This window comes from Arvicanthis niloticus, chromosome 7 (assembly GCF_011762505.2).
Source record: "Arvicanthis niloticus isolate mArvNil1 chromosome 7, mArvNil1.pat.X, whole genome shotgun sequence".
In the NCBI taxonomy this organism is placed as follows: domain Eukaryota; kingdom Metazoa; phylum Chordata; class Mammalia; order Rodentia; family Muridae; genus Arvicanthis; species Arvicanthis niloticus.
The window spans coordinates 32,139,302-32,152,108 of record NC_047664.1 but is presented as its reverse complement, the minus strand read 5'-3'; the positions used below and the strand labels follow the sequence as shown (position 1 = coordinate 32,152,108).

The 12,807-nt window shown below is 42.0% G+C and overlaps 1 protein-coding gene across 4 annotated transcripts in view; it reads right to left on the bottom strand.

Annotated features, from left to right (window-relative positions):
* Pkd1l1 (polycystin 1 like 1, transient receptor potential channel interacting) overlaps positions 1 to 12,807 on the bottom strand; it is a 126,512-nt gene that overhangs the window by 53,821 nt on the left and 59,884 nt on the right. For all 4 annotated transcript variants that reach the window (XM_076938139.1, XM_076938140.1, XM_076938138.1 and 1 more), the window contains 6 exons: positions 9,316 to 9,516; positions 8,091 to 8,333; positions 4,273 to 4,383; positions 4,000 to 4,154; positions 2,487 to 2,587; positions 373 to 565 (listed from right to left, as the gene is read on the bottom strand). In XM_076938139.1, the coding sequence (XP_076794254.1) occupies positions 373 to 565; positions 2,487 to 2,587; positions 4,000 to 4,154; positions 4,273 to 4,383; positions 8,091 to 8,333; positions 9,316 to 9,516 (1,004 nt within the window). The remainder of the gene's footprint in view (positions 1 to 372; positions 566 to 2,486; positions 2,588 to 3,999; positions 4,155 to 4,272; positions 4,384 to 8,090; positions 8,334 to 9,315; positions 9,517 to 12,807) is intronic.

The following is a 12,807-nucleotide window of genomic DNA, read 5'->3' as shown; positions in this document are numbered from 1 at the left end:
CACCTGCCTGACTACAAAATGCACAGTCACAGGATGCCAGGACATCTATGCAATGACATCTAGTGAGCTCATGTGCCACTCATTTGCCAACTTATTTCTCAGTGGGCACTGACTACCTGCAACATGCCAGGCATCACAGGTTCTTAGGCCGGAGGCCCAATAGACACCAGCATGTTTCCTTGGGAGCCACAAGATTGACTTGCAGACAGGTGTAGCAGGTACATTCTGCTAGGCTAGCATCTGTCAAGATTGCTCAGCTTTCATGAGAGAACATCACTCATGGAAGACCCTAGTGATTGGCACAAATGCATAAGAAAAGGGAGTCAGTTGTTAAAATTCCCAGGCTTTTCCCCAGAAGTAGTGTACCCATACCTGCAGTTGACTTTTTCAGAAGAAGTCCCTGGCTGTGGATAGGGACCTTCGGATTGCCACTCTGTCTTGTCCCAAAACGCACATTGGATCCACTGGAAATGCACTGTATAGTTTACAGCACCAGCAAGATATTTGTTTGGAGGTTTCCTGTCATAATCAGCATCTAATAGGGATAAATATCCCACATTGGCTCCTAGGGGGGAAAAAACTATCAATAAACATGAGAACTTTGCAAGGGGCATACTTCATCCCCAGTGTAAGTGGAAGGGCAGCTGGGGACAAAGAGACAAAGAGGGAAGGACTGAAAGGTGTGGCATATTCTGGCCATTTCCTGCTTTGGATAATTCCCAATGAATTAAACACACCCAGACTTTCATTTGTGAGTGAAAGAGTGCCTGGGAGAAAAATAGTGTTTCCAGTGCCACCATGTTCTAAATCCTTCCTGACATCCCAAACACAGAGATCATCCCTCCCTGGAGTGGACAGAGTCAATTCAGCTTCTCTGTAGTTACCATTTAAGCCTCTTCTGCTTCTTCTCAGATCATTAGCCACTCTGTCAAACACTATGCTTTTGGAGACAATACACAGAATTGGTTTAGCCAATCATCTCTTGAAAAAGTTTGGTGTTTAAAAGTAAAAGCATTACCACTTGTATGAAGTTTTCTCCTGAGATGTTTAAATAAATGGTTTGGAAACAGCTAGGTATTAGTTGTTTGTAAAACTGTGGAATTGATAGGGAGATGGCAAGTGGGTAGGAATGCTTGCTGTGCAAGCATCAGGACCTGAGTTCAAATCCCCAGAATCTGCATAAAATGTTTGATGGGGGTCACACATTTGCTTGTAATCTAGTGCTGTGGGGAGTGGAGACAAGATGATCACTGGCATTTGCTGGCCACCCATCTAGTCTCAGGTTCAGAGAGAAACCTTGTCTCAAGGGAATAGGGTGGAGAGGGATACAGAAGGACACTAGACATCATTCTCTTTCTTTGCACATATGCAGATTTGCACACTTGCCCACATATGTGTGTATAAACCACATACAACATAAACTTACACCACACAGTCTCACAATAAATAAATAAATAAATAAATAAATAAATAAATAAATAAATAACATTTGGACCATTCTTCATACAATATGCAATAATAAATAAGCCAGCGATCTAAAATGTTAAAGTACGGACATTGTACCAGCACTAAATGGTAGGGAAATGATTTCTCTCCAAACTCAGATGTAAGGAATTGATTTCTAACAATGGCCTCAAATCTAAGAGGCTACTGTTCCTCATCAAAGAAACTTCTCTTCCCAACAGATGGAGACAATCACAGGAACCCACAACTGGTCAAAGTGCAGTGAAGAAGCAAGTGATGGTGGAGTGTCCAGTCTCAATTGGTGCATGTACAACACAGCTCCTGCACGTCAGGCTCAGGGAACATTGCAGAAGAATGGCTGGGAAGACTGTAAGAGCCAGATGGCTAGAAAATCTACTGTGTGATTGTGTCTTTTATAATGGCAGGGAAGCATCACCCATACTACTTCAGTAACACAGCTGCCTAACTAGACCCGAAGAAGTACACCAGCAATAGAGCTGATGCATTGAAATGGGACAATCTCACAGGACCCCATGCTTAGATAGAACTACAGGCAGTTAATAAATAATGAGAGTAAGAGAATTGGACTTCCCTAGGGATGAGCCATCTAATTGGTTATCCTGTACCAAGCAGTGGTCAGCCTTGAAACACACACACACACACACACACACACACACACACACACACACACACACACAAAATTAAATGGACTGAGTAAGTTGTATTTCTATGTTTAGGCATTTGAAGAGGGAGCAAGGGGAAGCATAGGATGGATTGAATAGAGGAAAAAGAAGGGGGAAGTTAGATAATTTTAATTAAAACAGGGCTAATAAATTTTACCATTAAAATGTTTTAATTTTATTGGTTTTGCCATTTAAAATGTTTGAAGCTTGTGTGGTGGTGCAGACTTGGATGCTGATGCAAGAAAGGAAGAATAACACTGCCGTGCACATACAGGCCACAGCATGTCCTCAGCACAGAATGAAAATGAAGAGTTCAGAGGCTTAGCATCATCCACTGACCTTTCCACGGAACAGCAGGTACATACATTTGTACAGTCTGCTCATCCCAGAAGTAGACCTGCTTCACAAGAAAATCAGAAGGTGTGGCTTTCTCAGAGAACCTAGGGGCAAACACGGTGTAGTGAGGGATAGCTTTTCTTGTCTCTGTATACTTAAGTTCTTTGTGACAAATACTTTTTGCCCTAGAAAGGGATAGCTGGAGATAATCAGGGCTAAAAAGAACCAACGTGGATTCTCCCCTGATACACAGCCTCTTAATATCCTCCCCAGCACACACAATACTTTATCCCTTATATCTGTAAGGAACAAACAGACAAAAAAAAAAAAAAAAAAAAAACCAACCAAACAAAACCTACTTCAGGAAAAAGCAAGAATAACAACCAGCTCTCTTTGTGGAATGAGAGCAAATATCTGGCTGTATGCCGAGGAACAGGACATGTGTATACTTATCTGCCCCAGTGCTTCGCCATACTATCAGGAAGTGTGGAATTGGCAGGCGGAAAAGAGAGGCTCAAAATGGTCAGATAAAGAAATCCTCTTTTGTGTGGGACTTTTAAAAATTAGGTGGAAAAAAATCCAGACTCGTTAGGCAAACAGAAGCCTTTAGACATCCAATGGCTCAGCTTCCTGGGCAGATAGAGTCAAGCCAGTGAATGGAGACTCAGTGATGTGTGGAGCCTATCTGTGCAACAGAGGCACAACACACACCCTTGTTCCTGAGTCCCCTCCAGCCAGCCGAGGGACTCCCCTGGTCAAGCAGGTGTACTGGAACAGCTAACATCTGCCCAGACACATGGAGATTCTGAGGACAGGAAAACCCAGGGCTGCTGCTCCCAGAAGATACTGCTCCTCCTCGCCTGTCAGTCAGTCAGTCAGTCAGTCAGTCAGTCACTCACTCACTCACTCACTCACTCACTCACTCACTAAGGTAAATTCTAGCAGTGTTTTCAGTCTGAGAGTCCAAAGAATCTCCAATAGCCTTCCCACATAGTCTAGCCACTAAATGAGACTTATCTAATTTCACATATTCAATGTCACTGAGAAAGAAGATTAATTTATTAAGTCTCTTTGGGAATATAAATTTGAACACATTTACTCCGGGGGGAGGGGGGGAGGAGAAAAGAAACAAGTGATGGAGGGAACAGTGGAATAGTTCTGGCCCAGGTCTGTGTTATCGGACTTCAAAATGAGGTCATCCATAGTATAAGTGAAACTCGGGTGTTTCACATTCTAGTCAACAAGCAGGAATTCAGCTTTTAAAAGAGTATGATAGCTCTAAGCACACACGCACACACACACACACACACACACACACACACACACATACATACACACACACACACACACACATATATATATATATATATATATATATATATATATATATATAATTTCTTTAGACAATGACCCTCATTATTCCTTTAAAGCTAATACACTCTTGTCCACAAATTCCCTTCAGTACATTCCATCATGTAGTAATCTCACTTCCACTGTAGCTGCCACCTTCACACACCTTACTAACAGCATGATGGGAAAGGCTCTTGTAACGGGCTTAGAGAATTCGATGTGTATCTGTAAAGATTCCTGGGAGTTTTCTGAAAGCCCAGTGAACCGGTGGACATTCACCTCATCTCGAAGCAACACAAACATGGCTGGATTGGTCTTGTGCTGTCATTGGAAAGACAACAAGTCAGGCCAAGTTTGTTTTGGGAGAAGTAAGTGCATTACCAAACAACCAGCCCTGCCTGAATGAAGCAGAGGCAGTGAGTGGGATAGCCATCTTTACCAGGTGGTCTTCTTCCCCAAACTCCATCGTCACGGGTGTCCCCAGTCGTCCTCTGAGGATTGGTCTTCTGCTCTTGCAGCTATACAGCCTAGGGCTCATGACACCACCCACCTTGGGGAACAAAAAGAAAATAAAGCCAACAGTTGACCCCAAAGAGAGAGGCAGGCATAGTGGCACATACCTTTAATCCCTGCACTCCCTTGAGGCAGAGGCAGGTGGATCTCTGTGAGCTGGGGACCGTCCTGATCTATATAGTGAGTTCTAGGATAGCTGGGGTACGTAGAGACCCTGTCTTAATGATCAAAGCAAACCAAACCAAACTAAACTCCCCCTGCTTAAAAAAAAAAAAAAAAAAAAAAAAGAGGGAGAGAAAAACAGGAAATAATTGGAGCTATAGTGTCTTTCCAGTTCTGATCAAACAAAATGAGTTTAACAAGGTATGTTGGCAGAATTGGTGGGTGTGGGGTAAAGGGTGGGATTTATTGCTTCTTGTACGTTTTCCTTGCTAAAATGATAATGTTTTAAGTTAAAAATAAATGTTAAGAGCTCTTACAAAAAAGTATCTGGGAAGGGTGTGCTGGTGTAAGCCTGTAGACCCAGGAGGCAGGCAGGTGAGTCTCTGTGACTCCAATGGCTACATAGTAAGATCCAGTCTTATTTTTAATAATAGAAGAAAGAGAAGGAGGAGGAAAAGGAAGAGGAGAAGAAGGAAAAGGAGGAAGAAGAGAAGATGGAGGAGAAGGAAGAGGAGAAGAAGGGAGAGGAAGAGAAGACAGAGGAGGAGAAGGAGAAAGAAGAAGAAGAGGAGGAAGAGGAAGAAGGAGGGGAGCCCCACTGAGCTGAGCTGGGTGGGAAAGCTGAAGACTTAGAGTCTGGTGCATGCTACCTCTCTGTCTTCCCTGATCAATGTGATCTACAGACCCAAGAGCACTTGAGGATTATGAGAGTAGATGCTCACATCAAAGTTCAAAGAGCTGAGAAGTTCTCTCTGACTTCTGCAACCCTAACCAGAGTTGGCCCACATACACTTCTGTTAGTGAGGAGGGAGAAAAAGCTCCAGTGGCTTTTCAGAACCCCCTTTTCATGTTTTGTTTTGGTTGAACTCTAGGTTAATTTTAAGAACAATGATATAATAATATAAAATATCTTGGCATAAACTCTAACCAAGCAAGTGAAGACCTGTATAACAAGAACTTCAGTCTCTGAAAAAAGAAACTGAAAAAGATATCAGAAGATGGAAAGATTTCCCATGCTAATGAATTGGTAGAATTTACACAGTAAAAATGGCCACCTTACCAAAAGCAATCTACAGATTCAATGCATTTTCCATCAAAACCCCAACACAATTCTTTATAGACCTTGAAAGAAAAATTCTTAACTTCATCTGGAAAAACAAAAAAATCCAGAATATCTAAAACAATCCTGTACAATAAAAGAACTTCTGGAGGTATCACCATGCCTGATTTCAAGCTATACTATAGAACAATAATAATAAAGACTACATGGTATTGGTATAACAGAAATGCTGATCAATGGAATGGAATAGAAGACTCAGAAATAAACCCACCCACACATGGAGTCTTGATTTTGACAAAGAAGGCAAAAACCATAAAATGCGGGGGTCTGGAGGATAGAAAGCATCTTCAACAAATGTTGCTGGTTTAATTGGATGTCTACCTGTAGAATAATGCAAATGGATCCATGTTTATCACCCTGCACAAAATTCACATCTAAGTGGATCAAAGACCTCAACATAAAACCAGATACACTAAATCTCATAGAAGGGAAAGTGGGAAATAGTCTTGAACATGTCGGTATAGGAGACAACTTCCTAAATAGAACACCAATAGCTCAGGCACTAAGATCAACAAATACATGGGATTTCATGAAACTGAAAAGCTTCTGTTAGGCAAAGGATACCATCAATAAGACAAAACAGCAGCTTACAGAATAGGAAAAGTTTTTTTTTTAACCAACCCTACATCTGACAAGGAGTTAATATCCAAAACATATAAAGAACTCAAGAAGTTAGACACCAACAAACCAAATAAACTAATTTAAAAATGGAGTAGAGAGCTGAATAGAATCCTCAACAGAGGGATGTCTAATGTCCAAAAAACACTTAAAGAAACGTTCAATGTCCTTAATCATCAGGGAAATGCAAATCAAAATGACCCTGAGATTCCACCTTACACCCATCAGAATGTCTAAGATCAAAAACTGAAGTGACAGCCCATGCTGGCGAGGATGTGGAGCAAGGAGAACACTCCTCTATTGCTGGTGTGAATATAAACTTTACAACCACTCTGGAAATCAATTTGGTGGTTTCTCAGAAAATTGGGAATATTTTCTATCTCAAGATCCAGCCATACCACCCTTGGGCATATACCCAAAAGATGTTCCACATTACCACAAAGATCCTTGCTCAACTGTGTTCATAACAGCTTTGTTCACAGTAGCAGAAACTAGAAACTATCTAGATGGCCCTCAAGTAAGGAACGGATAAAGAAAATGTGGTTTATTTGCATAATGGACTATTACTCAGCTATTAAAACAAGAATATCATGAAATTTGCAGGCAAATGGATAGAACCAGAAAATATCATCTTGAACGAGGTAACCCAGACCCAAAAAATACATGCATAGTGTATGACCTCATAAGTAGATATTAGCCATAAAGTACAGGATACACATGCTAAAATCTACAGACCCAAAGAAGCTAAATAACAAGGAGAGCCCAAGAGAGGATGGTTGAGTCTCACTGAGAAGGGGAAACAAATTAGTCATTACAGGTGGATGGAGGAAGGGAACTGGGTGGGAGAGGGGAGGGGAGGGGAACGGTATGCGGTGTGGGATCAGGTTGTAGGGAGAGCCCAGGTGAGAGGGCCTGGTGAGTAAAAGAAAATCAAGTGTGTGTGGGTCTTCTGGGAAGTGCTAGAGACCTGGGATCAGTTTATGAGGGTGACACTAGCTGAGACTCCTAGCAATAGGGGCTATGGAGCCTGAAGTGGGCACCTCCTAGAGTCAGGCAGGTCTCCTAGTAGAGGGATAAGGACACCAACCTCCCTGAAAATCTTCGACCTAAAATTTGTCCTGTGTATAAAAAGTTCGGAGATAAGGATGGAGCAAAGATAGAGGGAATGGTCAACTAATGATTGGCCCAACTTGAGACCCATTCCAAAGGCAAGAACCAATCCCTGACACTATACTCTGTTATGCTTGTAGACAGGAGCTTAGAATAACTGTCCATCCAGGCTCCATCTAGCAGCTGACTGAAACAGATGCAGAGACCCACAGCCAAACATTAGAAGGAGCTCAGGATGTCTTGTGGAAGAGTTGGAGGGAGGACTGAGAAACCTAGAAGGGGTTGAGACTTCAGAAGAAGAACAACAGATTCAACTAACTTAGACCCTTGGGGGCTCCCAGAAAATGAACTACCAACCAAAGAGCATACATGAACTAGACTAAGCCCCCTACACATATGTAGCAGAAGTGGAGTTTTGTTTTCATGCAGATCCCCCAAATACTGGAGTGGGTGCTGTCCCTAATTCTGGTGCTTACCTATGGATCCTTTTACCCTAGCTGGACTGCCTTGTCTGGCCTCAGTGGGAGATGTACATAGTCCTGCAGTATCTTGATATACCAGAGTGTGTTGGTACCCTAGAGGAGCCTCCCTCTTTTCAGAGGAGGAGGGGAAGGGTGGAGGCAGGGGCTATATGACAGGGTACCTTGGGGAAGATGTCAGGGGGAAGGGGGCTATGATTGAGATGTAAAGTAAATAAATTAATGGGGAAAAGGAGGTGTGTCATTGTCCTGTACCTGCCCAGGAGCTTGTCCCCCTTGGTATGGACTCTTCATGAAGAACATGAGCTGGCTGATATAGCATGGGCTTTGTGTTTCCTTTTGAGTAGGACTGTGCAAGGCCAGGTCACTGGGCAAATGTACCCGGACAAAGCCTAGGTTCTGGATAGAGCTCTGAGGGCTATGATGGAGAAGGGTCCGGAACTCCATCTGCCCGGTGCTTACATGAATCTGATCCTTGTGGCTCAAGGAGAGACAGGCCTGCAAACAGAGACCATGGTGAGCAGGATGCTTACAAGGTGAACGAGCAAATGAATGCAGAACACAAAAAGCAATAATACTAAATGCACTGTAGGCCTTTCCAGTTTGGGTGCATTTTTACTAATTTTTTATTTGCTTTTTAAAGATTGCTATGCCCCCCTGGTGCATTCTAGTTCCTTAGAAGAGCTTTGATAGTATGCTTACTGTTCCAGACCTTCACGTCAGTAGGTGTGTACACAAGCTTAAGGCTTTAGTACAGGTCAGATACAAAACATGTTCACATGTGCACATGAACAATAATGATGACTTGCAGATTCAAACACAGTATTATTTGCCCTATATTTTCCAAAGTATTTTGATAGCTATTAGTTAAGTAAATCATCAAACTTGGTTGGGTGGGATAGAAGACGGGGGAAAGGAGAGAAAATCATTTAATACTAATTCATGGCTTCCTCAGAACATTGGGCATCTTGTAAGATTAAAATAAAGTAGCTGAGACAACTTCACAAATCATTGCAGCAGAAATAGATGAATTAGACATCTAGGGATTTAAAGTTAATGTATGCAAGCAACCATTTGTGTGACTTCATGACATTCAGCAAAAAACAAAGTATGTCCCAAAATCCCAAATGAAAATCTATCAGAACACAACACTACTGCCACAAAACACTTAACATTCCAAATGAACATTTCCAAATTCTGAGCTATCACCAAGAACCACAGCTCAATTCATTAGAAACTTGCTCTAATTTTCATTAGGAAAAGGAACATAAATACAGGCTAACAAGTAAGTGATAAAGGAAACAGCTGTTTTGGTGTATATGTGCATGCATGGGTCCATGCATGCTGTGTGTGTGTGTGTGTGTGTGTGTGTGTGTGTGTGTATCTGATGGGGATGGAACCAAGGGTCTTGTGCATCCCAAACATATGTTCTACCACTGAGCTACACCCAGGCATTTCTATGGTGGATAGAATATCTTACTAGTAACATGTCAGAGATGATCTTCATGCCTTCTTCTTGTAGATAGTCCCCATCCTCTTTGGCAGCTTCCCAGACTCCAGAGATGAGAAGGACAAATTCAACTCTTAGTTGTTTGTCGATCAGCAACCTCCTGGAGAACTCACCTTGAGCAAGGACCATCTGGGCGTATTTGAAGATGCCCATGGCACTTGTCAAGCTTAACTGCATGGGAAGAGGGGATGAGGTCAGATGCTCCCTGGCATGGGGTGTGTGGAGTTTTGCTTCTGTCACTATTACTAGGGATTGAAACGATTCAGCATGGGGCTGAGGTGACAGAGTCTGGCTCATGTTTGCTATTAGGCGATGAGTGGACAACATTCCAGGCACCCATTTGTTCTGGGATATTCGGCTTCCTCATTTATACCATGACCAAGGAAAAACAAAAGGTCCCTTATAGCTCTTCAGGTTTTAAGATGGTATGCACTTAAAAAGGAAATCATGTCATTAATCATTTGACATATTGGCCCCACATCATTCCATATTCTTCATTCTCTCCATCACTAGTGTGTGGTCTGTGCTCAAGCCATACTGAACTCTTATCATCTCTCATAACCAAGGCTTTCTCCTATTATCACACATGTTCTTCTACTTGCCATATCTTTGTTCTCTGTTTGCCTAGAAGAACCCTCCTTCCCTGCCTCTCTCTTTATACATCTTCACTATATAAAATTTCCTGATGTTTGTAAAGGCAGAGAGGGTAGGCTCACGTCACTACATATCTGCAGCTCTCCTTCACTAGCAGCATTTTAAAAATTAATTTACATTTATTGATGCTCTGAGAATTTTATATATGGATATTATGTATTCTGATCATACCCCACCCACCCCTTTACTTAATTAATCTGAGATCCACCTACACCGCCCTAGCTCCACCCAGCCCAATTTGTGCTACCCAAGTATTAATGAGTGTGGAGTCATCCACTGGAGTGTGATCAACCTATCAGGGGCACACCCTTAAAGAAAACTGACACTCCCTTTCTTAGAAGACATCAAATGTCTACAGGTCTCAGCTAGGATGGTGCTCATGGGCCCTTTCCTCCTCTAAGCAGCATCGGTTCTTGTTCTTCAGATTCCTTTTCTTTTAATGCAAAATCTTAGCTATTGTTCTTATCAGTGAATACTTCAGTCTGTAAACGGACAGAGAAGGACTCATTCGGCAAACATTCACTACTATGCTACAGTTAAAAGAGTCATGGTTTTCTTTTACTCCTTTTGTAAACCAACAACTCCTAACATCTATTGGAGTTAACTGAACTCTTGCCTGTGCTTCTGTTGAATCATGTCCCTCTTCTAACGACAGTGCTTAGCACCATATTCAAAGGATGGCTGTTTCCACATTTAATTTCTTTTATCAGTGCCTACAAGACAAGGATTAAATATTTCCTTCTTTGGTCTTTAGTAGCTTCTAGAAACTGCTAAGTAAATGTGTGTAGTAGAATAGAGTAGATTCTGTTTTCTGATGATCACAATTATTTATCTAATAATGGGCAATGGCTTAGAGATAGCTTTAAAAATAAATTTTCTCCCAAACTATAAAAATAAGCTAGTTTGGAGGTGAACATTTTTTGAAGTTTATATGTGTGTGTGTGTGTTCACACATGCATATAGAGGCAGGTGGTCAATGACATGTCTTTCTTAGTCACTCCTTCTGAGAAGTCATGTCTGTGTAAAAACTCCACACCCCAGGACCTTGAGTCCAGGGGAGGTCATATGTGCAGAACTCATGAGGATAATGAGGAGTGTGGAATGAGGCTTGTTACTTCCAAGGTGACATTACTGACAAATGGCATACCTTATTTATAATCTTCTCTTAATTGGGGATCCATAGAGTAGAGATGCCAGAGGCATGAGACTAAAGGAGGGGGAAGTTGAGTCTCCATGACAGGAACAGTCACAAAATACCCTCTCTGTGTTCAGTTGTGAGGTAAAGCAGCTGCATTACTTAACCACAGCTCGTATCTGGGAGATCTAGGGTTAAAAGACTGATGTACCCCCAATTCCTGTTCAAGTGCTATGTGTATAGGGAGTCAAATGAACTGTGCTATCAGATCCCTACCTAGATATTTCAGGGAGATTATGGCATTTGAAACCAGCTTTGATAAGAAAGTAATATTCTCAAAGGATAAGAAGTAACTTGTTCCAGGTTAAGAAAAAACTTACTATTTCAAGAACACAAGAAATATCTAGAATGACAGAACCTAGAATAGATGGCATGCAAGGGGAGGTACAGAGCTGGGCCAGGTAGTCTTTCACTACTGTGAGGAGAATCTTAATGTTCTGTCTAATGTAGGGAGCCATCTTTTCTCAGGTATCTGAGAAGAGCAGGCGACATGACCAGATGTGTTTTATGAAAGGAAATCTATAAGAGAAGAGGAGTAGATGATCACAGGAAGCCCAGCCTTCCTCCCCAGCTCGGATATAATTGTTACTCTGTGTTCAAGATGAAGACTTAAGAGGAAGAACCGGAGATATGTGACAGGGCCACCCATTGTCTCTCATGCATTCCACTCCTGTTTCTCCACTGTCATGGCACTTACACTCCAGTGGTGGAGAGAAGAGCAACAAACAAACAAACAAACAAACAAACAAAAAACAAGTCACTAAGTACTAAAGTACCAAAGGAGAAAAGCCAGGCAGTAAGGAGTGAGGGTACAGGGTGACTTCTGTGAGGAAGAAACACTTGAGCTAAGTGTCCAAAGACCATTTTCAGCTCTCTGTAGAGCAAAAGGCACAGAGTAAGACAAAGACAATTACTCTAGTTATGGGCCACTATAACCCCAGAGTGTGGCTGGATGAAGGAGACAAAGACCAGGTGAAGAAAGTATAGGTCAGAAGGAACCAAAGCATCAAGGTCATGGTGAGAGGTCTACGGGTTACTGAATGTGTAACACAAAGCTACAATCGTATTAAGAGAGAAGAAGTGACTGATTGAGGCTTTCCATAATAATGTTTTGATCAGCACTGTGGCAAGTGTTATTCAGGTTGACAGAGATACCCACCCTGCATGAAAGATGGTCAGCTTGATGGTCAGTGGGGATGACCATCAAGAGATGGAAGAGACAGGGAGGTTCTGGTCACTTTAATTTATTTTTTTAAGGAAGAACTCACTAGTTCCATTATACTTGTTGGGTGCAGAAAACAAAGGATGCTCAGGTGACTGTGGGTGGTTTGACTTGATTCTGGGTATCAGTGTTATCCTGCCTTGAGCCGAAGGAAGCAGGGAGGAAATGAGTGGCTTTGCAATTGGAAATGAGGGGCAGATTTGCAGCTCTTGAGAGAGGATTGGGCTGAGGGAATGAAATACAGGGTCTGATATTATCACATTGATTTAAGACTAATAAACAAGAGGAGGTCACCAGGAGAGAAAGCCGGAAATGTCTCTAACTTCAATGTCAAAATATAATTCTGAACAGTACATTTATCAGTCCTAATCATGGTCTTTATAATTATATG